Source organism: Galleria mellonella, unplaced genomic scaffold (assembly GCF_026898425.1).
Source record: "Galleria mellonella isolate WM207_F2 unplaced genomic scaffold, CSIRO_AGI_GalMel_v1 utg312, whole genome shotgun sequence".
Taxonomy (NCBI): domain Eukaryota; kingdom Metazoa; phylum Arthropoda; class Insecta; order Lepidoptera; family Pyralidae; genus Galleria; species Galleria mellonella.
The window spans coordinates 11328185-11355558 of NW_026442074.1; the positions used below are offsets into that span (position 1 = coordinate 11328185).

Below are 27374 nucleotides of genomic sequence, written 5' to 3' on the forward strand. Positions count from 1 at the left end.
CCCCCCTTCCTAAATTGTGTATGCGACCATCCAGTCTACGGCATGGAGGTGTCGATGATGCCTTTGAAAGGTACTTACTTACGAACTTGGCTATTGTTATTTTTTTTTGTAAAATCTTGGTGGTATATGGGAAATGTCGACGTATATGGATAAATAAAATGAACATACATATATGCATCACATAATATTTAATACCGAGGTACTTAGATAATCACAATTAAAATTTTAATCTTACGCTAGTAGGTATTTTATGTTGATATTAATCGTGCACAATTATGAACGTGTGAAAATTGCTATACTTATTTCTATATAACACTTACAGAAACATAACGCAGTTCTTTTGATATGTGTAAACTCGTTTCTTAACCTATTACGACAGTAGTTACTTGATTTCAATATTGCAGGTCATTCAATTATATTGTAAAATGCAATTTCTGGATTGCAAACTGCGTTGCCAGAATGCGCATTTTTTTTTCACAATAATGGGTAAAAAAATTCTGTTCGTGAAATATTGGGGAAACGAAATTTTTGGAGAGAAATTGGACATTTTTTATGCAACTCTGAATGGCAAACAAGCTAACGGCCCACCTAGTGGAAAGTGGTAAACGTCGCCTATAGACATGAACAGTACTATGGACAACAGAGTAAGTACTTATACTGTTTCGTCCATAATGTCCTTCATGCGTTGCCATTTCTGAGAAGTTATGACTCTATACATACTGTATGTTTGCATGGCTGTGATTTACAGTCATGCAAACAACTGTATGGAGAAATTTGAGTATTTTTGTGACATAGTCCGTCCATAGTTTAAGATCTAGCGAAGCAAATTGTATCAATTTCGAGGAAAAATATTTAAAATACCCACATTTTAGAAAGAACATATTGCATCTGGCAACGCTGATAGTGAACGATATGACAATATTTGGCAATGGATGACAGAGATTTTAGAAGTCCAATATAATCTGATAATGTAATAATTGTATACAACGAAAATGTATCGACAGCGTTACAGATGGTATTCTCAAAAGGGTCTGCGAAATTTACTATTAATAAAAGGTTTTTTGGAATACCAAGACTACTCTATGGAATATAGCATGGTGCTAGTGACAGGTGTTTTTTTGTAATAACTCCTTTAAACACTTTTGGAATGGATAAAATCCCATGAGTTCACATCTAGTTATTGATCGATCAGAAGTTCCCAATCAATGGTTGTTTTTTTTTTCTATTTTAGACGCCATAAACAACCAAACATATTAAAAATAATAAAATACATACAATAGTATTGAAACATATATATCACTACTAAAAAGCAACTTGGCTTATTCCACAAAACATTTGAATTAATTTGTTACGATTGGCTTCAAAATCTACTTTTATTCCCCTTTCGAATTCTTAATCTCTCGACGAAAGATGAGCTGTCCCCGCACCATGCCATCATCAAGTCCAGATCTGATCTAGAAAAGTGCCTGCAAGGCAAATGTCCAGAGCGGCAAAATAATTTCACTGCGAGTATATTCATTATAAAAGGTTGCAGATTATTTACATTTGCCCGAAGCGGCAAATAACTAGATCGGACTCTACACTGAGCAGTATTTACGCTTACACTTTTCATATGAATTGAGGTATACACGTCGTGTCTCTTACGAGTGTGGGAGAAGGTACACGTTGACCACGAAAATTAAAACACCAACTACATCGAGATTAACTACGGCACCACAACATTATGGCTCCACCCAATCGGTTTCCGTTATCATTGCCACATTCTCGCCTTTACCAGGCAAATACTCCAATTCCCACAAAGAATTCCCCAAAACTAGGGTCTCCCCTTCAATCAACTCCAAATTTAGAGTGTAACACTCGTCTTCACAGGGCGCCCGAGGTTTTAGCCTTATATAAGTTTTCCCTTTCAACTGAGACATAATTATAAGTCCGACATCCAGCTCTAAATATTTATACCTGTGTGTATCATAATTTTTAGACATCAGCAACCAATTAAAATGAGATGGGGGTATGTGCGGCGATAGGAAGTAGGGTCTTGGCGCCAAAACCCTAAAGGACTTTACAGCTCTTATGTCGCAGTTTTGGAAATGCACGAACCAGCTGGGGATATCCGTGTTGGTGATTCTGGAGACGATCTCCTCCAGGTCCATGGGCTGGCGGCCCAGCCTGATGTTGGTTAGTACCCTGCAGGGTACAGAGCCCCGGAGCCGGTCGTCTTGGCTGATGAGATTGGTCAAGTTGAGGTCGGTGCGAGATATGGACCAGTCGTAGTATGCGTCCACGACGATGACAGGAGCACCGCGGAGCAGGTGATGGTTGAACACTTCGTGGTAACTCACATCTGATATGCGTGCGACGGTATCTGGAAAATAATGGTCTAAATTAACAAATTTACTTAGGTATCTTATTAATATTATAAACTAGCTGTTTCCCGCGGCATTACCCACTGTAACTATGTAGATCCCGTACATCATTCCCATTGGAACTCTTCATGAATCCGATCTTGTACTATGTACTTAAATGATAATTACGTACCTAATATCTTTATAAAGTTTTAGTCAATTCCACTGACTGGTTATTTTATAGCATTTTATATGTGATTCTTTAGATTGATATAATTTTTTTATTTACGAACCGATTGAAATAAGCACCAAATATTAAGTGGAGCAACTGAGATAAACCTACAAACAGACAAAAATTCTAAAAATCATTGTTTTAGGTTATTTTGCGTTTAATAATTTTTCTATATATATATATATATATATATATATATATATATATATATATATATATATATATATATATATATATATATATATACATACAGATAGCGACTATTTTATTATAGATATAGATGTCGAAATATTTTAACACATTCGTTATTCACCGTTCATCCCAAAGTTTTTTCTACAACTTAGAATGGTAAACAAGCTGACGGCCCACCTGATGGAAAGTGGTAACCGTCGCCTATAGACATGAGCAGTACCATGGACATAACAGAATACTGTTTCACCCATGATACCCCCCATGCGTTGCCATTCCTGAGGTCTCAGATGTTATTCCTCTGTACCCAGTAAATTCACGCTATTATACTCGTATTATATTAGAGAATGCTACTGGCATTAAGTCCGCCTTTTGCACCATATTTTCTTTTGAACAATAAAGTTATTTAAATAAATAAATAAATAAACATTAATATCTCATCAATACTATAAATACTGTAACAGTATAAATACAATAGTTTATATAAATGGACGAATGGATGTTTGTTACTCATGTACGCAAAAACGATTGAACAAATTTAAACGAAATTTGGTACATAGGTAAGTTATATCCTAACTTAATACATACTTTATGTACTGATTCACGCGGACGGAACCGCGTGATACGGCTAGTGAGAGATTTTTTTGTTGAATTGACTGAACCAGGGGGAAAGGGATTGTTAGGAATGGAGACTAAGAATCCCATTGCTAGCAATATACCCAACCAGGTCGACCTCCTCACGGTTCCCCCTGGTTAATTCCTGATGAATTCATCATGATTGGCTAACTGACCTGTCTTTTCATTCTCACTTATCATCCCTCATTGATGCCCTGTTAGCGTATACCGATAGCGCAGGCGGCGTTACCATTTCATTATCATCAGGGTCGTAGCTAGACCCAAGTTTAAAGTAGGGCAAAAGAACTTTTTGGCAGGGCGGAAGCCATAATCAAGTGATTTTGTAAAAGCGAATTTGTCTCAAATTTTTGGAGCTTTTTATTTTAAGGTAGGACATTACCCCTCTATGTCTCTTTTAGACATGGTTATCATTCATTAAAAAAATCAAGAACGTTGGTATTTGGTGCGATCACCAATATTGGACATCCTGATGCGCTGATAACGTACGCAAACATACATATGTTTGTATGTTAATGATAACCGTTTTCCATCAGGCGGGCTGTATGCTTGCTTGCAACCATAGAGAACTTACTCTTATAATAATTATAATTTAAACGTAATGAAAGGCAACGGTTAATTTTATTTTTAATTAAAAAGTTTTTAAATTAGTGGAAATTATTAAGTGTTGCAAACTTAGAAGCAAAATATTTTCCAATGACAATAAACAATTTCTAAATTAATAATTACTTTCGAGAAATACGTTAAAAATAAAGTAAGATCACAGGAAAGTCGAAAATTCACGCAAATGCGTTAAATTAAGTATATGCAAAATCCTTACTTATTTTTTGGCTTTTTTAATAAGTTGCAATAGCAAAAATGTCTAGAAAAGATGGACGGTTATACCTAAAAAAAGTTGACCCAACCGGAAATGGAATCCATTACGTAGAGAAGATTACTTATAAATAGAAAATCTCATGAATTCTACAAAAGCAATAAAATTAATTCTATGTTTTGTTGTAGTACTTAACCGTTTTTTTTTTAACAATTACAATTAATATCTAAGACTTACTTATAGCCTCACAAGCAATACAATCCGACGTTGATATTACATTGTTATCCAAGTTCTGAGGTTGTGACCGCTGAATCAAACACTTATTATAGTACAATGGCGTCCAATCCCAAATCGGAAGCATTTTTATCAATACGATCCTTGCAGCCGCAGATGCGTGCCATTGAAACGTATCTGTTTGAACCACGGTATATCCGATCGCAACCACCATGATTACAAAAAGCACTACCCTCGTCCATCTCTTGATGGATGCCTTTCTTACAGCATTGGTGAGCGGGCGACATATTATATCCATCTCTTCATCAGTCATACCGGCCTCTTTACAATATTCGTAAAAAGAACGCACTTCCGAGTTAATCAGCTCGAATTTTTCGCGTTGGGACATTTTCATCCCATTTTTAAGACTCATTTTCACGAAGTGACCTAGTCCTGGTAACTTTCAGCGATCGATAGTAAATTTGCAACGCAACGGGGCTATCTATCGAATGAAATTTGGCGCGCGCGCGCTGTGTCCATAGGTACTCCTTTTTGGTATGTTGTAAACTTGCGTCACGGAAGTCAATGACATTAACAATGTAAAAAAAAAACAAATAATTTTTCTTGTCAATTTTCCGACTAAGTTATGCCACTGCAATTAATAAATATCTAAGTCGTTTTAAGAAAAATAATTTTATTCTACAAAACTATGAATATTAAAGTCTAATTAATATGTAGAAAATTACTAATCGTTTTGAATTTTATCAGTAGTAATATAATATTTTGGAATATTTTATAATATGATGTTTTGTACCTTCTGCTTATTTTCTATATTATTAAATTTCTTATTTGATTCAATGAATTGATACCACAGAGTAGATAGCACCGCCTGATATTTGTACTAACAACACTAAAAGTCAAATACCTTTCCGCCATATTGAAAGTTCTGAAGTGGGAAGTCGGTCAAACGTTGACCCTATTCAATATTTCTATTTATCGTGTAGCGATATTTATTCTAAAAGTGTTCTAAAAATTAACTTATATATTTAGTGATATGCCTGTAGTGATTTGTATTTGAAAAAGTGTATATTTACTTTTTTGCAATTTGTTTGATGAATACGTCACAGCGCCATGTTGTATTCCTGCGCTGATTGCAGGCACGAGAAATCTGCCAACCCGTTTATTTTTCGGGATTAGTTCCCGAGAATAAATCGAACTGCGATTTTGTACTCAAATATATTTTAATTTATATTTGTTGGCAAATGTCAAACAACTTTAGTGAAATCGATGCATCGCTGTTGTCGCATTTTGAGTGTTAACTCTTAATTTCAACTGCAGTTTAGTGCATCCGCGAAAGTTGAAAGGACTGTGTTGTAAAAGAAAGAAGTAATAATTAGCCAAAATTCCGGTCCCTACGCGCAGACGAGAAGGTGCCTACCCACCGGGGCAGTCAGGCGACGGAGATATGAACAGTAAACGCAAAGGCCGTCAAGGGCCGCCGAGGTAATTGTCATTACATTCATTAACTTAAGCATCAGGATGACATGTCTTTGTTATTAGGCCTGCTACACAGTGCAATACGGCATTGGTTTGGGTTGTCACGTTGACAGTATGGAGATCGCTAGCGTGGGAGAAGTGTAAATAAGGTGAGATTTTTAACAAATCATAGGGTGTGTTGTGTCAAGGCGCGATCGGTGCGGCGCGTCACCCCTAGTCTAGATGTTTGCCCTACTTTTGTCTAGATCTCCGATTAATATAGGCGCGTGCAATCAGCTGATCCTAAAGCTTGCCTCAGATATGTTAATCACCTTTACTTGTTAAGCACTTAATTTTGTTGTGTGTAACCATAATAATCTCTTCTAGGTATACACAGAGTTTGATGTTTTACTATTTGCTCGATCCCATTGTAGTTCTAAGAGCTTTATGCCATTTGTAATGCTTTCACTATATTATATTCTAACAATGGAAATGCTTGGCATTGCTCCAAACCTCTTAATTAGTGTGATTTTTAATTTATACTCTGTCTTGGTTAAATATTTTAAACTGATTTCAATTCTTGTAACCCTGTAGCAATCATTTTCATAACTGTTAGCCCTTAACGGTAAGATTTTGTACTTCTTTCGTTTTGTAACAACAGTGTTTACGTATAGAACTAAGTTGACAGTAGTAACACATAATTTTGCCATTTTGTTTTCTTATTTCATTAACCATTTTTACATTGTGTTAGTCTAAGATACAGATAATCCATCAACCAAATTTTATTTAAATCTGTTTAGCCATTAAGCTACTCTGTGAATATAAACATCCAATATCTTCATAAACTTTTTTTTTATGGGTAAGAATGCGATGGTAATCCCTTCTGCTCTATTAGTATATGCTAAATGTACCAGTAAGAGATGAAGCGGATGAAAGCAGCTCAGTTAGTCCATCTCAAGTCCATAAGAATTAACTGAGATCGGTAGGGTGAATCACATGGAGACTGACCTGATAGGGTAGAGTATATTATTGCTAGCAATGGGACTGTTAGACCCCATCTTTTTTTAATGGATGTAAATGAAATAGTAACCCCACCTGTACTATTGGGGGGAAAGGGATTGTTAGTAATGGAGACTGAGAATCCCATTGCTAGCAATATATCCAACCTAGTCAACCTCTATACGGTTCTCCCTGGAAACTATCATGGTTAATTCCTGATAATTCATCATGATGGGCTAACTGGCCTGTTTTCATTCTCATCTATCACTTATCCTTCACTAGTGCCCCGCTATGGTATACCGGTAGTGTAGGCGGGACTGTCATTCCATTTTCACCCATTAAAAAAACCCCTCGCCTGTACTATCGGCATACACTTGTGTTTGACCCCGTTACTAATATACCCCTATTGGGAAGAAAGGCATTGTTAGTAAGGTGATCTAATAGCCCCATTGCTAGCAATATATCCTATCAGGTCAATATTTACATGGTTTCCCCTGGAAACCATTGTGATTAATCATTGTGGAATTTGTCAAGATGGGCCGAGGACCTGTTTTCAACTTCACCTTTCATCTCTCATTGGTGTTCTGCCAGCATTTACCATTAGTGCAGGGGGAGTTACTATTCCATTGTCACCCATTAGAAAAAACATACCCTTTCTCTACTTATTAAGTATTAGTAATATTTGTTATAGGATTTGAAGTGGTAAACAAGCTGATGGTCCACTTGATAGTAAGTGGTTACTGTAGCCTCACAACATGAACAGCTCATAGTATCTCCCATATATTGCCATTTCTGTGGATTAGTTTTATGCTTCCATACCCTGTATTTTTACTGCTGTATCCCACCTTTTAACCAAAACACAGCCATGCACGTATAGCTGTCTTGCAGCAGAAACACTTCTGATTTTCAATAATTATATATATATATAATTACCATTTGACATCAGTTGGGCCGTCAGCTTGTTTGCCATTCTAAGTTGTATATATATATATATATATATATATATATATATATATATATATATATATATATATATAGTCCATATATTTTTTATTTTTTTTTTTATTTGGTAACATATAAATGACAGAAGAAATTTTAACCGTTTTTATTCTAAAAGAACTGTATTAGGTCATATTTTTAGAGTCAAAAAGTTAATCTGATTATCCCTTACTCTTTCACAATTGTTCTGTGGTACCGGCATCAATGCATGTGGCATAGAATGGGCCATCTTTCCTTTCCCTCGATTCTAATAAGAAGTGATTAAGATAACTTAATTTTCAAGAGATGTGCAACAAGGCCCATCTTAAAACATTACCAAAACCTAACTGCGGTTGCCTGCCAAATTTGGCAACCACTGGCAAAGCTCCCCAATAGAAGGAGGATTATGTTCAGCAGTGGACAGTTAAAAGCTGACATGAAAATTGCTTTGTAGAATTTGTAGAACCTTCACAAGTTGCTTTACCATATCTGTAGTAGTTATTTCTTAGTCCAAATTGTCACCCATATGTAAGACATATTGCTTCGAAATTGATTAACATACAAAATAATAATCACATGGTTACTGTAGGTGTGTTGTAATTCTTATTTTGTGTACTCTGATTTTGTTTTTGTTTTTTTTTTTTTTTAATTTTTTGTACATGTATCTTTTTTTTATTATTTTTCCTTTGCATTTGTGTCTTTTGCTGTTTGTGTGCTGTAAGTAATGCAAATAAATTATTTATCTATCTGTTTATCTACTCCTACACTACTTTACTATTAATATTATTGTGATATTTACCCATAATTATATCTGCATACTTATTAAAGTGTCTATCAAGGCGAAAAAAAAAACTAGCTTTATTTACTTTTGTAAAACAAACAATTCAAAATGTGTTATATATATAATTTGACTTTAGTTTTTTGTCCCTTTAAGTAGTGCATAATTATTTTAACTGCTATATCCCACTCTTCTTACTGAAACAGCCATGCCAACACAACTGCTTCACGGTTGAAACACGAATCGGACAGAGGTACCTAAGCAAACGACTTTTGTACAAAGTCTCCCTCTGGTCATATTATACATACCTGTCTCCAAATGGTTATGCATATTATTATTTTATTATTTAAATTACAAATAAGATCTGACATGTATCTGAATATATTTTGTTTGACACAAAATTTAATTTAAATTTATAATAATTAAATAACTCTTTTACTATATCTTAATGTAAAAATTGCTAGTTTAACTTACATCTAGTAATTACATTGAAAAAACTTAACTCGTGTCAGAATCAATTTGTGATCCTTAGTCAATAATAACAATAAAATTCTTGTGCTAGTCTGTATATTAACACAAATTTATATATATATATTCATATATTCTTTGTAAGTGATATTGAGTTTCTTGTTTGCTCTTCTCAGCTGAAATCGTATTCGGAACTGGGCAGCGAATTCATACAAAAATACTATTCAGAAATGCTTGAAGTTAAGTTTACTTTAATAAAAAAAAACTTATATTATGATTGTAAACAATTACTTTCTGACTTGTCTTTCAGCAAAGACTAAAAAGGACTTTGCCAATATCCCCAAAGAATACCTTGTAGGAAAAAATAAATATCACTGTACATTTTTTATGGGTGAAAATGGCATGGTAATACCGCCTGCGCTATCGGTATACACTGGCGGAGTACCAGTGAGCAGTGATAGGTGAGGATGAAAAGGCAGATCAGTTAGCCCATTGTGACCAATTCAATGATAAATTGACCACGATAGTTTCCAGGGGGAACCGCGTGGAGGTCGACCTGTTAGGGTATATTGATAGCAATAGGGACTAACCTCCCCATTACTAACAATCCCTTCCCCCCATCACTCTACATTTACACAAAATCATCTAGTCCCAAACTAAATAGTAATTGAATTCTGGGTAGTAGAATATACATACAGAAAATTCTAGTGCTTTCTGTATATAATATGTATTTATATATGTTTATGTCTATCAGTTTTCTACTACTCACAGTACACTGTTTGGCTTACAACTAGATGGCGCTATGTACTTGTGTGTGTACACACGTGTGTACCTGTATATGTATGTGTTTTGTGTAATATGTATTTACATATATTTCCCATACCAATACAAACAGTTTATACTCATGAATACAAATCTTGTATCGTATTGTATACTCTGTTATGTCCATGGTACTGCTCATGTCTAAAGGCGATGGTTACCACTTTCCATCAGGTGGGCCGTCAGCTTGTTTGCCATTCTAAGTTGTATAAAAAAAAATTCTATAACCATTGAATTTTGAGGCAAAGTATTAAACTACTAGACTGCTAGTGAAATACTGACTTTAATAGGCATTTCATCATACGATGTCAGCCATTAGCTGTCCACTGCAAAGATAAGCTATTCCCATATGGGGAGTTTTGCCAGTAGTTGCCATGCATAGCAGGTGGGTTGGCAACTGCGGGTTAGATTTTTGGAGATATTTTAAGAGGGAAGTTGTTGCTCATTCTTCACCCTTAGTCGCCTCTTACGACACCCTTAGGAAAGGAAATGGCAGCTTATTCTATACTGAGGCTACACAGCAAAGAAAACTGATATACATAGTTAAATACTTTCTTTTCTAAATACCATGACTATTAATACAATACAAATCTTGTATGGGAATTAAACCCGTGACCATCGAACAGTGAGACTATTTGTCAAACCAATAATAGGTTGCTAGTGAAATGCTGAAGTCAATAAATACTTAATCAAATAATATTTGATTTAGTTATTAATATTTATAACTTTTTTTTTTTAAATCTTTTCAATTTATCTTTAAAACATCTGTATTTCCTTTTTAAATTTACCCCCTTATTCATAAAAGCTAAAATCTATAAATCTATTATATTATAACAATTGCACTATTTTGTCACTTTCTTTCAAGTTGGGAATTTAACTCCAGAGAAAAAGATAAAATAGTTCAATAGTTAAAGTCGGTTAATGAGAGATTTTATGTTTTTATGAATAAGGGGGTTAGCTTTATAACATCTAAATTTGAAAAAAAACATTTTAAAGGTAATTTTTTATGTAGATCCTACTTAAAATTACATAATTCTAAATTTAGCTCTTAAACAAGCTGTTTCAAGGTTTAAATAGGTACTTATTTTAATTTACAAAAATTTGCAATTTAAATTTGCTTTTTTTTTTCTAAATGTATTTTTAAAAACTTTTGTTTCACTCAGCGCTGGAATTATTAATTTTAATTTAAAAATACTTGTCACCAAGCTTATTTAAGTTAGATCAAATCAAACTCAATGTAACATTGAGGTTTGATCCTTGAATTAACTTAATTTTTTATGTCTAACACAAATTACTGTACTGTCTCGAATTGATTGCCCATCTGGTAGAATAAAGACTGGTACAGCACCATCTCAAAATATGCTTGGTACCCGTCCCATACATTAATGTCAACACCACTTTCCAGGGAGAGAAGGGATTTTGGTAAAGAAAACTATTGTGTTTAATTCTTGATGGATTTGATATCAATGGTCAATGGATCAGCTGAATGCTCTTCCATCGTCTCTCACTGGTACCTCATTAATATATAACAATGATACAGATGAGGTTACCGTTCCAATATTATTAAAAAAAAAAAAACATGACAAAAGATATTTTCTTGTTGACTCAAATCTGCAATAGATGGCGTAAAAAATGAAAGTGAAAAATACTGTGCAAAATAACGTAATTATAGGTAACACGCGAACCAAATTGCGCGCATAACTAGTTACAAATAATAATAAATTATTATCTATAGCAATATGCTTGTCATTGTACCATTGATAAAGCGATGAAAGTGGATCTTAGATGAATTCGTGTTATATTGACTGTTTATTTTTAGAAAAGATGATTTTTACCGGTATATAAATCATTCAATTCTATAATACTATAATACAGTATTACAACGCGATATCTCTCTCAATTGTAAACCGACATCGAAAATCGAACTAAGAATCAATGGCAAGAGATAATTCCTATTAAAAATTTTCTTAAAATATGGAAGACGTTTTCTAATTGAGATATACTCACGACTGTAATCGTTGATAGAGTAATCAGAGGAATATGACTATTATTATCGTTGAGGAGAACGTAATTGACGATATGCGCGCATTTCGCCGAGCATATTAGAATCCAACGTGGCAGGGACGAGCCTGCTTTTAATTTGTTAACGATGTTTTACATCACTGGAATATTTATCAGATATTTTAATTGGCACAAATTTTATGTCGGCCATAAGTGAGATATAGATTACGACTAGGCCAAGACGTTATCATATTTTTTATATTATTGAAATACTTTTGAACCGCTCGGGATTTGAAACCGCGTCTTCTACGAGATGCCAGTGCTTTTACCAATCGGCTTTACCTCCATTATTTGGTAATCGTGTAATTGGCATCAATCTTGCGACCCTGTTGTCGGAGGGTGGATATTGGAGGGGATTGCTGGTAATGGGTACTTACAGTCTCATTGATAGCAATATACCTTGTCAGGTTGACTTCCTCGCGAAACGGACCATCGTGGTTACTTCTTAGTGAATTTAACATGGTCCAACTGGCCTGACTTCATCCACACTTATCATCACCCCCTGGTAGAATGGAAGGAATGGAAGGTATTCCATTCTTCGTTATTAATATAATAATTTTCTATCGGTATCGAACTAGCAACGCCACTGTTCACGATAATGTACTACACCAATCCGTTCTAATTAAACAATATAAATGTTTATTCTTCTGGTGATTCATCACATTTTCCGGCACTGTCCTGATAACCTTGCTAGGAATGTTTGTTGTAGCATAGTTCACTTCAAATTATTCTTTTTAGGGCATGCGCATGAGTTCGTGATAGTAGTATTACTTGATAGGCGCCTGCATTAGTGATTTGTGTCTTGTCTATTTATATTTTAGGTTTCTTTTTTTTTTGTTAAAATTAGTGTTTTTTTCTTTTCATTGTATTGTTTATTTTTCATTATACAACGCCATCTATTGCCAGTTTGCAAGTGAAGTAATTTTTTATAATCCAACCATGACACCCGGCCACAGTGATAAATTTTATAATAGTATTTTTTTTTTATTGGTTGAAACTTAAATTCTGGGTTATGATAATGGCTTGTTGTAATGATGTATGGTCTGAAGTTTTTTGAATAGATTTTTAGATATAAAAAAGAATTACTTATTTCTTTTTTATAATAATTATTATTATTAATTAACTTTTACATCCCGCGTGTTTATTTGCGAGGTTAAAAATACTGTATATCATTTTCCATCTCAAATACTAGGCTTAAATGCACCTATAACATTTCATCGAAAAATTAAATATGTTAAGCTGTTTTTGTGCAAAAACAAATAAATGCACATCAATAAAATCAGTAAGAATGCGATTAAATATTTTATTTTAATCTTTCGAAATATTATCCTTAAACTTACTTATTAAAAAAAAGTTATACGAAATTGTTTAAAGATATTTAAAGATTGTGCCCCACAAAAAAATTACTTCAATTGTGTCAAGTTATTTTGATCTCTAAACTAAACTACTAGAGACCAAATTTAATAAAATTCCTATGTGACCAATCTGTAAGTATCAGAAAAAAAAAAGAATTTTCCAAATCGGTTTAGAATTAATGAAATTATAACGTAGCAAATATAAAAAAAAAAAATTACAACCTAATTGAGAATCTATGTTTTTGAAGTCGGTTGAAAGTGGTGGGCTTTTTTTTTATTAAAAATAGGGCATGATAATTGTTTACACAATTTGGACATATATTAACAAAATTTGCAAGGGACTGCTAACAAAGCGGTAACATTTAACTCGTAACACTGACACGTTTTGGCATTGAGTACGTTTGAACTTTGACCCGTGGTCTCGGCGCTAGGCAAACTGTCTGTAATAGGTACACAGAGACGGGAAATGCTGACATATCCTTTGAAAGCTGAATAGTAGGTTTTTTTTAATTTACCAATGAAATCTAAGAGATATATCTTACGTATTTTGTTACTGGCTTTTGCTCGCGACTTTGTTTATTTTTATATTTTCATTAATCGGTATAATATGTATGTTTATTGAATTGTTTGAGCGGTGAAGACGCTAACAGTTAGCAAACAGGGGGGGGGGGGAAGGATTGTTAGCAATGGAGTTTGACAGCCCCATTGCTAGCAATATACCTTATTACGTCGACCTCCAAGTTGTTCCCCCTGGAAACCATCGTGAACAATTCTTGTTGAATTCGTCACGATGGGCTAACTGACCTGCTTCATCCTCACCTATTATCATTCTTCACTGGTGCCCCGCCGGTGTATACCGATAGCGCGGGTGGGATTACTATTCCATTATCATCCATTAAAAGAACAGGTAGCAAACAGACTCACTTTCACATTTATAATATTACTTATAAAAACTGCACTGTCTGTGACTAAATTAATATAAGATCAACGCGTAAGAGAGGAAGGGGATTCTTAGTAACGGGGACTATGGGCCCCGTTACTAGCACCATACTCTGTTATTTTGATCATCACGCGATTCCTGGAACTATCGTGACCTAATAACGACCGTGGTTAACTCCCAACGAATTCGTCACGAAGGATCCACTAGCATATCTTCATCTTCACTTATCATCCTAGTTGTCAATCTATTTCATCAAAAACACGAGAGTAAACCATTGATTGCGATAGGAATTATCTTTTGTTAATTCCTATCGCAGGATCCTATCAGAGGATATCCTGTAATTTTTATTTAATTCATTTCAATCCTTAACTGTCCGCTGCTCAACATAAACCTCTCCCATAGACTGCCATAAAGAATGGTCCTGAGCCTTCTGCATCCACTGACTCTGGAATGCATTTGAGGTCATCGCCCCAACCAGTAGAGGGTTAAGTTACATTGCATTTGTCTATACGGGGTCGCCACTCAAGAACCTTTTTTCTCCATCGTCTGTCGTTGCTACAAACTATGTAACCAGCCCATTGTCATTACAGCTTGCTTGTCTTTCGGGGCTATATCGATCAGTTTCTAGTTCTTTTGTGGATTTTGAGCATAGCCATCCCCATAGCTCGCTGAGCAACTTGAAGCGTATCGCGAAATATTCACTTAAAAATTACAGCCAAATCCAGAATAGAATTTATCAAAAAATTACTCATTCAATGCCTAATATATTTCAAACTTTTTTATCTATATTATCCATTTTACGATATAATTATGTAGGTCAATAGGAAATGACGTCATTCAACGTTAATTATACATTTTTAATTATTGGATATAAAATGTACCTATCTTGTAAAATGCCGATCGCTTGTCCAACTTTAATATACCTATAACAGGAATTGTATTGATACTATTTGAAACTTGAATGCTATTAATTTACGTAATTATGTATATTAACAACTAGTGGGCCGCCATTTTATCTGACACTGGTATTGTTTCAATTAATCACGGAACGTGTTTCAAATAATATTATTTAGGGACGACTGACTATCCGCCATGTTGTGACATCTTAACTGTCATAATAAATCAAATTGGGCGGGCATAATAGCTATTGGATATTTTTAAATACTTAATTATATTTGTAACAAAAGACAATAGTTTTCAAAGGCATTTAAAGCTTTCTATTAAAAAGTATAATTAAAATCGGCTCGTATTCTAAACTTTGACGATATCTATGGCGCAGTGGTAGGCACGTTGCATAAAAGAGGTCCTACTTTCGATTCCCAGTAGGTCTAATTTATAAAACGAATTTTTATAGTATGCCACTAGACATTAGCTGCTTGGTTCCCCATGACACATGGCATCCTAGTTTGATGATTAAGCGACAGACGTCATTTTGTGCCACTTGTTAATAACTCTTTATTGGTTCCAGTCTTGAGTGGTCTGTGTTGTGTCACTAGACGTTAGCTGCTTGGTTCCCCATGACACATGGCATCCTAGTTTTATGATCAAGTGGCAGATGTCATTTTGTGCCACTTGTTAATAATTCTTTATTGGCTCAAGTCTGAGTGTCCTGTTGTACCACTAGACGTTAGCTGCTTAGTTCCCCATGACACATGGCATCCTAGTTTGATAACCAAGTGACAGACGTCATTTTTTGCCACTTGTTAATAATTCTTTATTGGCTCGAGTCTGAGTGTTGTGCCACTAGACGTTAGTTGCTTGGTTCCCCATGACACATGGCATCCTCATTTGATGATCAAGTGGCAGATGTCATTTTGTGCCACTTGTTAATTATTCTTTATTGGCTCCAGTCTTATGTGGTCTCTGTTATGTCATTAGACATAAGCTGCTTGGTTCCCCATGACACGGGACATCCTAGTTTGATGACAAAGTGACAGATGTCATTTTGTGCCACATGTTAATAATTCTTTATTGGCTCGAGTCTTGAGTGTCCTGTTGTAACACTAGACGTTAGTTGCTTGGTTCCCCATGACACAGGGCATCCTAGCTTGAAGGCCAAGTGGTAGATGTGGTTTTGTTGCATTTATTATTAATAATAATTTATTTGGCAGCATAGTTACATAATAAGTTGACACAATTTGTTTTTTAATATCTAGTATGTTTCGCCATATTCAGTAGCTTGCAAATGTTTGCAGGCAGTATTTGTCAGTCATTAGAGAGTCATCAAAATACATAGTTTACGTAAACATTAATGAAACTGTTACGTTATAATATTAATATATTAATTAACATGTTATACTTCTAATTTTAAATTGCTTCAATTTATTTCTTATATAAATACTCCTAATGTCTTCACTTTTACTTTATTGGGGAAACATACAATATATAACATATAAATAATAAATATAGTAATATATCAGTGAAGTTTCCACAATAATCTTATATATTAAATAAACTGCGGCCGTGTGGTCCCAGCATAGAATAGGCCACCTGAAAAAACTACTTCAATTGTGGCAAAGACAAATTTTGTTATTTTTTTTTTTTTTTGATGAGTAAAAATGGTATGGTAACCCCGCCTGCGCTAACGGGATACGCTGGCGGAGCACCAGTGAAGGGTGATAGATGAGAATGAAAACAGGCCAGTTAGCCCATCATGATGAATTCATCAGGAATTAAACATGATAGTTTCCAGGGAGAACCGCGAGGAGGTCGACCTGGTTGGGTATATTGCTAGCAATGGGATTCTCAGTCTCCATTACTAACAATCCCTTTCCCCCGACAAATTTTGATTTCAAAATTAAAATCGGTTCTAATTTTTTAAATTTCTATGGTAAAAATCTGTAATATCTTTTCAAATAAAAAGGAATTCACAATTGACATTGTAAACGGATTTGGAGAATTCTTGATTCGAATAATGAGGGAATAAACAAAAAAAAAATACAAATACATTCAAGTTTAGAGTCTCCCTAATCAAATAGTCTTGTTTACAAGTACTTTAAAATTGTCATTTTTTCTTAATCTACTTCATAGTTCGGAAACTTGTTATTTGTTGAGAAAAGCCTGCAAAAAAACTCAACAGTTAATCTTTTAAATCTCTTAACATTATGTGTATTTAAATGTACTATATCTAAAATTGCGTGGTAGTTAAAGGCCCGTGCATGATCGACTAACATCATACACATTTGTCATTCAATGGCTAATAAAATAATTTTGAAGTCGGTTGACAAAAAAATTCTAGTCTTATCAATTTTTTTTTTTTGTCATTCGCATTACGTATCGCATGTTCTCCACTCCAGACAACAAAGACGCAAGCGTTTAGGTACGTTAATATATTTGCTTCGTGTTATGTCGCGAGGCCCACGTGTTTACAGTCGATTTCAGGGTTTCCAACACAATCAGGAGCATTACTGTAATTAAACCCGTTTGATTAATATCAAAACGGATTCGAAAGATGCCAATAAACCTGTAGATATGAATACACTGGAATTTACTGGAAATTGGCATTTGCAACCGACTTGAAAAAATTGAGGATTTCGATTCGGTAGTATTTTTTTTTTTAAGTTGTTACCTAATATCTCCGTCAGTTATTGAACGAATTTCTTATCTTTATTTTATTATTATTATTTTTTGTTAAATTGAGATGTTTATATGAATAAAAATCTTTTTTTTTTTTTATGGATGAAAATGGTATGGTAACCCCGCCTGCGCTAACGGGATACGCTGGCGGAGCACCAGTGAAGGGTGATAGATGAGAATGAAAACGGGCCAGTTAGCCCATCATGATGAATTCATCAGGAATTAACCATGATAGAACCGCGAGGAGGTCGACCTGGTTGAGTATATTGCTAGCAATGGGATTCTCAGTCTCCATTATTAACAATCCCTTTCCCCTCAATAAAAAACATATTACGCCGATGTTTCGCACTTTTCGCACTTTCTTGAATTGTGACAATAGCAACTAAAAAGTTTTATATTGTTCTAATGAATACATATTAGTATAATTTGCCAATATAAACTATTGCATATCGATCCGAATTCTAACCCAATTCCTAGGGGGAAAGGGATTATTAGTAATGGAGACTGAGAATCCTATTGCTAGCAATATACCCAACCAGGTCGACCTCCTCGCGGTTCTCCCTGGTAACTATCATGGTTAATTCATAATGAATTTATCATGATGGACTAACCTGGCCTGTTTTCATTCTCATCTATCACCCTTCACTGTTGCTCCGCCAGCGTATCCCGTTAGCGCAGGCGGGGCTACCATACCATTTTCACCCATCAAAAAAAAAAAGATTGGATTGATATCGATATTAAATTCAAGAGTTATCCTACTGTTTATTTATTTATTTATTTAATTTAAACTTTAATTGAGCACACGCTTTTTATATGTATACTAAGGTCTTTTTTTTATTTTGTTTCTTTTGTTCTTGTTTTATATGCTACTGTGTGAGTCGCATGCTTCTTTTATTAAATTATTTCTTTCTTTCTGTCTTTTAAATAATTTGACATTTAATTTTAACAGGTAATACATATATTGCTAGAACAAAAACACAATTCTTTTTACAATTTCTTTTTTTTTTTTTGTGTTTAAAATTCATCGCTCCTTGACCTTTTGTGACTATCGTTCTAACAGCGATTTCTAACAGAGTTTATCGCCGTTTCCCGCGCACTGTTATCAACATCATCGCTATAGGTCATTGTAATTTGTAATCGTACAGTTATTTGCTGATAAATAATGCACTCATTATTATTTATGAATGGCGTGTATTTACTGGGTACAGAGGAATAACATCTGAGTCCCCAGGAATGGCAACGCATGGGGGGTATCATGGGCTAAAATATATACTCTGTTATGCCCATGGTACTGCTCATGTCTATAGGCGACGGTTACCACTTTACATCAGGTGGAACGTCAGCTTGTTTGCCATTCTAAGTCGTATAAAAAAAAATTATAATTGCTATACAATAAGGAAACAAAACTGGATACAGTTTAGAAATTTCATTACAAAATAATTTAAATTCACTTGGGCGTTCCAAGTGGCGCCCTCAGATGTCGGTTACCTAGTTTATCATTGCACTATGTATATTAGCTTGAGAACCAAGCAGTTGCTTTCGATCTGTGACACTTCTTATTGGATAGAAGAGTTTTGTTAGTAATTAATCGGATCAGGCACCCCCATTGCTTACTGTACTTTGTCAGATCTTCACAGTGCGGTCCGTTCTATCCTCGCTTATTATCCCTCAAGGTGCTCTTCGTATTTCGATAGCGCGGACAGGGTTTCCTTTCTATTATCATCTAAAAATACTTATGATTTGTCACAGGTCGCCAATAATGTCGACTTATTATTCGTCACAGATTGCCACGAATGTCGATTTATTATTTGTCTCGGGTTGGCAAGAAGGTCGAGTTATTATTTTGTCACAGGTCGCCAGTGGTGTCGACTTATTGTTCGTCACAGATTGCCACGAACATCGATTTATTGTCTCAAGTTGGTAAAAAGATCGACTTATTATTATTATTTGTCACAGATTCCCACGAATGTCGATTTATTATTTTTTATTACTTGTCCAATTGACAAGAACGTCGAGATTTTTATTTATTTAACTTTTTATTGCACCAGAAACATAAAAATATACAACGACAATTAAAAAATTCAATTATCATATTTTGTCACAGGTCGTCACAATTGTCGACCTATTATTACTGGTTACCAAGAATGCCTACTTATTATCTATCTCAAGACGATAAGAGCGTCGACTTCTTATTTGTCACAGGGCACAATGAATGCAAGGTTCAATAATGAGTCGACATTTAGTATTTATATGTGACAAATAATAATATTATTTGTCACAGACTGCCAAAAACGTCGATTTATTGCTAATTGTCACAAATCGCCAAGAACGTCACATCTTCCTATCCTTATCTCAATTATTATGTATTCGGCGTAAAATGTTTTTCTCTTCCATTCTTTCTCATATGCAGTCATTTCCACATATAGTCCCATTCTGGCCATAATATTTGTCACACAGTCCATTTATGTATTTTAAGTCTTCCTCTGTCCTTATAGCCATCCACATCCATATTTAATATTTTTCTTATTACTATTATTAATTGTCACAGACTGCCAAAAACGTCGATTTAGGTATTGTTATTTGTCACAAGCCGCCAACAACGTCACATCTTTCTACCCGTAACTCAATTTTTATTTGAGATCGCCGTAATACATTTTTCCCTTCCATTCGCATCTCTTCACCATTCGCAGCCATTTCCGCATAGACTCCCACTCTGGCCATATCATTTTCTTTATTAAGTCTATGTATTTTTAGGTCTTCCTCTGACCTTATACCCAACCATGTCCATACTTTATTTAACGTTTTTTACTTTTTTAACTTTATTTATTGTTATTATTTGTCACAGGTCCCCGAGAAGCCGCGTAGTGCCGGATGGCGTGTACAACAACGCGCACTTCATGCACGCAGCTACCACACACGTTGGTGATATAGTTCAAGTGCTAACCAAATCTGGCGGAGTCTGGGAGGGTGTCTTCAAGACATTCAGTGCACAGTTTGAGGTGGGTTAACACGTACTATTTATTGTATTAAAGCAGCGGTTCTCAAACTGTTAGACTGTTGGTCGTGGTATGGGTGTGATTGTTGTGTGGTGGAAAGGGATTGTTAGTAACGGGGTCTAACAGCTCCATTGCTAGCAATGTACCTTATCAGGTTGACCTCCATGCGGTTCCCCTTGGAAACCATCGTGCTTTCATCCTCACCTATCATTACTCACTGGTGCTCCGCCAGCGTATACCGATAGCGTGGCGGGGTTACCATTCCATTTTCCCCCTTAAAAAAACTCTCGACTCAAGTAAGCAAATTTACATTATACGTTTTAGTCTATGACAAGTAATTTTTAAATATTACTATATTATTGTTTCAACCGTGAAGCAGTTGTGTTTGCATGGCTGTGTTTCGGTTTGAAGGGTGGGATATGGCGTGAATTTACTGTGTACGGAGGAATAACACCTGAGTCCTCAGGAATGACAACGCATGGGGGGTATCATGGGCGAAACGGTATGCTCTGTTATGTCCATGCTACTGCTCATGTCTATAGGCGGCGGTTACCACTTTCCATCAGGTGGGCCGTCAGCTTGTTTGCCATTCTAAATTATATAAAAAAAAAACTAAACTTTGATTCTATAATTAAATATTAAAAAAAAAAAACTTACAACAATACAAGTTCGCTTTCGTACAAGTCAAAACAACACGACACGGATGTTACGGGCTTTATAACCTTTGCCGGATAAATCCGACTGAGGGCGGTATAAAGGTTAATTTATACTTGTATTATAAATTTATACTAATAATATAAAGAGGAAAGATTTGTATTTCTGTATGTTTGTAACTAATAAACTACAGGAGTGATTTCAAAAATTCTTTCGCCGTTAGAATGCTACATTATCCCTGAGTAACATAGATGTGGGCGAGAAAGGGAACCGGGAATGTAAATTGGATATATATATATATATATATATATATATATATATATATATATATATATATATATATATATATATATATATATATATATATATATATATATATATATATATATATATATATATATATTCCTACCCTTATTATATATATGTAGGTATGTATATTGGTGAAAAGAACTTAGTAGACTAGGGTCGTGAAGGGAAGTCAAAACGAAACAATAGAGATGCATATCAATTTGGAATTTGCTAAATAGTCATATAAAAACTATAAACAGTATATGTGACCTGTATTTCACAGTAGGGTACGGATTATTTAGGAAAATTTTATGTACCCGTGCAAAGCCGGGCCGGATTGCTAGTGCTATAATGAGGAAATATTTGATCGTTTGTTTGTAATGTATAAACTCAAAAACTACTCAACCGATTTTAATTCTTTCATCTATAAAAAAAACTACATTATCGACAAATATAATAGGCAAAAAAAAATTACGAAAGTTACAGTAACCCAAAATTTAAGCTAATATAAAATACTACCCGTGCGAAGCCGGAGTGGATCGCTAGTATATACTATAGTAGCAATTCTAAAAAGTGGATTCCACGCAATCTAGTGGTTCCATAGAAAAATCACCAAAGGTCTGGGAAATTATGAATTTCGATCTGTCAAATAATATCACAGTTAATTACAAATATAATTTTGAAATAACTCAAAATACATAATGAGTATAATTTATTCCTGTTATGTAAATAGGTGGTATGTAATTAAGCCGTATGGTCCCGGCATAGAATAGGCCATCCGCTTCCTTTCCCGTGGGTGGCGTAAGAGGCGACTAAGGGAGACTGAGGAATGAGCAGCAGCGCCTCTCTTAAAAAATCTCTGAAGCCTAACTGCGGTTGCCAATCCTCTTACCAAGCGTGGCAACTACTGGCAAAACGATCCAAGGGGCAGGCTTATGTTCAGCAGTGAACAGTTAAAGGCAGATATGATGATAATGATGATGATGTAAGTAGGTAGGTGTAAATCAGTGAAACAATTTCACTCTTTTGTTTCACTTTTAAAATAAAGATAAAGATAAATTTATTTGCAAACATGTGTACATAGTAAGTGCAAAGACATTTGCAATAAAATAACAATATTTGTAATAAAAGTTTTTGGTCTCACTTGAATTACAGTATCTTTCATTTGTAATTATTTATTGTTTCATAAAATAAAAGGTATTTAAAGGGTGTTTTGTTATCTTGAAAGTTTGAAAACCTCTGTACGATGGCACGATTCTAAGTATTATTATCTGTAACCAAGTACCATGGAAAATCCATGGATCACATTTCATTAAGATCGTTCGTACTTTTGCTTACAGGAGAAATATGGCAACGTCGTCATCATATGTCAGCCTTAAAAGAATAATCAATTTCAATGTTTCTAATCGATCATTTAAAAAGTGCTCTGCTAACGAACTAAAACGGTAATCGTAGAATACGTTGCGTATAAATTTATCACTATAAATATTTATTTATTTATTCATTAGTACATATATCGTCATAGTCGTAGAATACTGACGGATCTTTATATGTAATCTTTGTCAGATCCGTCAGTATTCTACGACTATGACGATATGTGTACATGGCGGACTTAATGTTAAAAGCATTCTCTCCCAGTCAACCATAGGGAAGTGTCAGAATACTCGAATGCGGTACATTGCACCTATTTCATATTTTTCTTAAGAATATTTCAAATACACTTTATTAGAAATGTGCTTTCTTCTACGCAAAATCACTTTTTGGAGGAGGGAGAAGGGATTCTTAGTAATGGGGATTAGTAGCCCCATTGCTAGCAATATACCCTGTCAGATTGACCTTCTCGTGGTTCCCCTTGGAAACCATCGTGATTGATTTATTGTTAGATTCGTCACGGTAGGCTAACTGACCTGCTTCATTCTCGTCTGTCATCCCACACTGGTGCCCTGCCAGTGTATACTGATAGTGTAGGCAGGGTTACCATTCCATTATCATCCACTAAAAAAAACACTCTTTGGAATCAACTTCCAGCAACAGCATTTCCAAACCGATACGACATCGTAACCTTCAAGAAAATAGAATTCCTTTTTGAAAGACAGACAGCACACCTGCAATGTCTCTGGTGTTGCGGGTAATCATGGGCGGTGGTAGTCACATACCGTCAGGTGAACCGCATGCTCGTTGCCTCTTTAAATAAGTTTTTATAAAACAAGAAAATAGAAAACAAATTAATAGTAACAAAAAAAAAAAACATAGTACATCACGTCAACAGACGACGTTTTCATTTAAATTTAATAAAATTAATATACAGCGACATAATTAAAAATAACCAGTATATTTATAAACACATGGTGTTAAGTCCGCCGTTTACACTTTATAAGTGTATTAAATTTTTAAATTTTCGCGTTATTTACACATATTCTTAAATACACAATATGATTTACCTGTAAAAGCTTTTTCATCGCAAAAGTTTTAATAAATAAATAATTAATTAAATAAAAACTTTTGTCAATTAAATCCAAATTTTCATTGACAGCTGGAGAACAATATTATTACGTAATTAACGTATTAATTCGCTAATAGATTACTTTTTAAGTAATTAATAGTATATTTTGCAAATTTTTCAATTATTTTGAAAATCCATTATCATCTATTAAAAAACCAGTGCCTACTTATATCTTCGATGTATGTACATAGATTTATTTTAAGCGTCACAAAAAATATTTTCTTTCTAACTGCATTGGGTTGGCTGGAAGAGATCTCTTTTAGAGATAAGCCCGCCATTGCTAACAAGTTGTTAAACTAATCGCTGTATATTTTGTTCAAGTGCGATAAAGAATATATATATATATATATATATATATATATATAAATCGTGTGTAACCTATAATCCGGTGAAATAAGAACAAATACGCAACGCTTTTCCACTGTCGGCGTGCATTAAAGGTTTTCGGCGCTCTGTGCACGTAGGTACACGGGAAACTGGGGCAAATCAATAAACGCAGCGTCACTTCCGGCATTGCGGATGTCGTGTACGACTGCTTGACAGCTGTGCTCCGGGTTTGGATCTTGGTGGAGGCTTGCCCTCTTAATTTTCAAATCTCAAACATCAATTTTTTTTTATTTATATACTCTTTATTGCATCACTTAGAGAATAATAAAATATAAATATATATTACACTTATGAAGTACAAAAGGAGGTCTTATCGCTAAAGCAATCTCTACCGGACAAATTTTGGATAGAGGAGAAAGAAAAAAGATTTATTTATTTAAACTTTATTCACCAATAAAATGTGGTACAAAAGGCGAAATTAATGCTACAGGCATTCTCCACCATTTAGGATGTGCAGAAATACTCGATGGCGGTTTAAAGAAACAAAGTTATTTATGTATTAGTATAATATGGTAATTACATACATACAAACATTCATAAAATTAACATATATTTTAATACCTACATATAAAAATACATACATACATATGATGAACTACTGCCTACTTTATTACTTGTTTTGATTTAAAGAATTCAATATGTGGACATCCTGTATTATAAATATGAAAGCTTGTAAGACATTTTGTATGTTTGGATGTTTGTTATTTAATTACGCTTAAACGACTGAAAGGATTTGAATAAATGGTATATTTATCCTAACTAACATTCGTGTTTCAACCGTGAAACAGTTGTTTGCATGGTCGTGTTTCGGTTGAAGGGTGGGATATAACAGTCAATTTACAGGGTACAAAGGAACAACACCTGAAGCTTCAGGAATGGCAACGCATAGGGGTATCATGAGCGAAACTCGAATGGGACAGAGGTACCCAAGCAATCGACTTTTGTACAAAGTCTCCCTCTGGGGACTTCTCAACAGATAACAACCTTCCGAACCCTACAATAGATTAAAAAAAATTACGATTTAAAAGTGCTTGAAAAGAAGTATATTTAAATAAAGACTATTTGATATTGGAAATTTAAATTTAATTCGCAATTTGAGAAGATATCGAGTTATACATGCACAAAAGAAGTAGTAACGAGAATGTTCTATTCTGCTCAAAAAAAAAACAAGCAAACCGACTCAGCCAATCTCAAATTTTTATTTATATAGAAATAAAGTTAAATATTTCTATTAGACACAATCAGTTCTACGAGGGGGGAAAGGGATTGCTAGTGATGGAGACTGAGAACCTCATTGCTAGCAATATACCCAACCAGATTGACCTCCTCGCGGTTTCCCCTGGAAACTATCGTGGTTAATTCCTGATGAATTCATCATGATGGGCTAACTGGCCTGTTTTCATTCTCATCTATCACCCTTCACTGGGGCTCTGTCAGCGTTATCCCGTTAGCGCAGGCGGGGTTACCATACCATTTTCACCCATAAAAAAAAATCAGTTCTAGGGACCCGTACGAATAACAATACCAAAACAGATTAATTTAAATCATAATGCTATATAAATAAAGTTGATGTTTGCCGACACGTGATCTTTGTTTAGCCAACGTAACCTGTATTGACTGTAGTGATGTATCGAATTTAGCTGACTCGATACAGCCTAGTAAATAAACAAACGATTGTGCCTTGTTGAACGTGTGAAAAAAGAAGTCAGCGCACATTGTCATTTTATTCTACCTCGCGGACTCGCTAGCGATAACGTGTCTATCGATAAATTCGTTTGCCATTTGTCAACAGGCGCAAATTACGAGTACTTCGATGATGTGATACAAGTCGTGTATTTATTGTAGCTTCTTATATATTAATTGCACCATTTTATTTATGTTTACCAACTTAAGGAGCTTGACAGTTTCCCAATTCGGTCCTCACCTTAACCTCAACGCCGTCCCTCCTGGAAACTATCATGTTGAATTCCAGGTGCATTCATCACGATGGAGACTTTGTACAAAAGTCGATTGCTTGGGTACCTCTGTCCCATTCGTGTTTCTACCATGAAGCAGTTGTGTTTGCATGGCTGTGTTTCGGTTTGAAGGGTGGGATATGGCGTGAATTTACTGGGTACGGAGGAATAACACCTGAGTCCTCAGGAATGGCAACGCATTGGGGGTATCATGGGCGAAACAGTATACTCTGTTATGTCCATGGTACTGATCATGTCTATAGGCGACGGTTACCACTTTCCATCAGGTGGGCCGTCAGCTTGTTTGCCATTCTAAGTTGTATAAAAAAAAAACCTGTCATCTCACTGATGCCCTGCCAGTGTATACCGTTAGCGCAGGCGGGGTTACCATTTCATTATCATCCCTCAAAAAAAATAGGAAAATTACTTGAGTGTAATGATATACTCGAATACCGAAACATGTACTCGATTTAGGATTCGATTATGTTTTAACAAATATCAAAATACTCGATTGTATATACCAAAAAAGGTGGACTCGGCACATCACTAATCGACTCCCAACAATATGGCATAAGCAATAAAATTTGGCATAAACTTCGAAGAATTTGACGCCATAACTCGACGAGTTCATTAACAGGTTCACCTTTGTCTCGCCGATATTTATAGTTACCTATTGATTTTATGCGATTTTTTTTTTATAATTATACACCCATCCTAC

General features: G+C 34.8%; 2 protein-coding genes across 6 annotated transcripts in view; one reads left to right on the forward strand and one right to left on the reverse strand.

The window, feature by feature from the left end:
* Positions 1 to 169: 169 nt before the first annotated feature.
* On the reverse strand, positions 170 to 4932 carry LOC113514956 (uncharacterized). Its single transcript, XM_026899053.3, has 2 exons — positions 4448 to 4932; positions 170 to 2362 (listed from the first exon to the last, which is right to left on the reverse strand). The coding sequence occupies exons 1-2, from the start codon at positions 4854 to 4856 to the stop codon at positions 1722 to 1724; spliced, it is 1050 nt and encodes a 349-aa protein (XP_026754854.2). The 5' UTR covers positions 4857 to 4932; the 3' UTR covers positions 170 to 1721.
* A 428-nt stretch (positions 4933 to 5360) lies between these two features.
* Positions 5361 to 27374, forward strand: part of LOC113515161 (ataxin-2 homolog) — a 59146-nt gene continuing 37132 nt past the window's right edge. For all 5 annotated transcript variants that reach the window (XM_052895855.1, XM_052895856.1, XM_031908721.2 and 2 more), the window contains exons 1-2: positions 5361 to 5926; positions 20719 to 20872. In XM_052895855.1, coding sequence (XP_052751815.1) covers positions 5889 to 5926; positions 20719 to 20872 — 192 coding nt within the window. In that variant the 5' untranslated portion in view covers positions 5361 to 5888. The remainder of the gene's footprint in view (positions 5927 to 20718; positions 20873 to 27374) is intronic.

What these genes read in the sequence shown, in the direction of transcription:
- LOC113514956 (XM_026899053.3), bottom strand. Translation starts at nt 4,856, where the DNA reads ATGAGTCTTAAAAATGGGATGAAAATGTCCCAACGCGAAAAATTCGAG. An exon ending in TATTGCTTGTGAGGCTATAA is followed by an intron (nt 2,363 to 4,447) that starts GTAAGTCTTAGA and finishes ATTATTTTCCAG; the next exon opens with ATACCGTCGCACGCATATCA.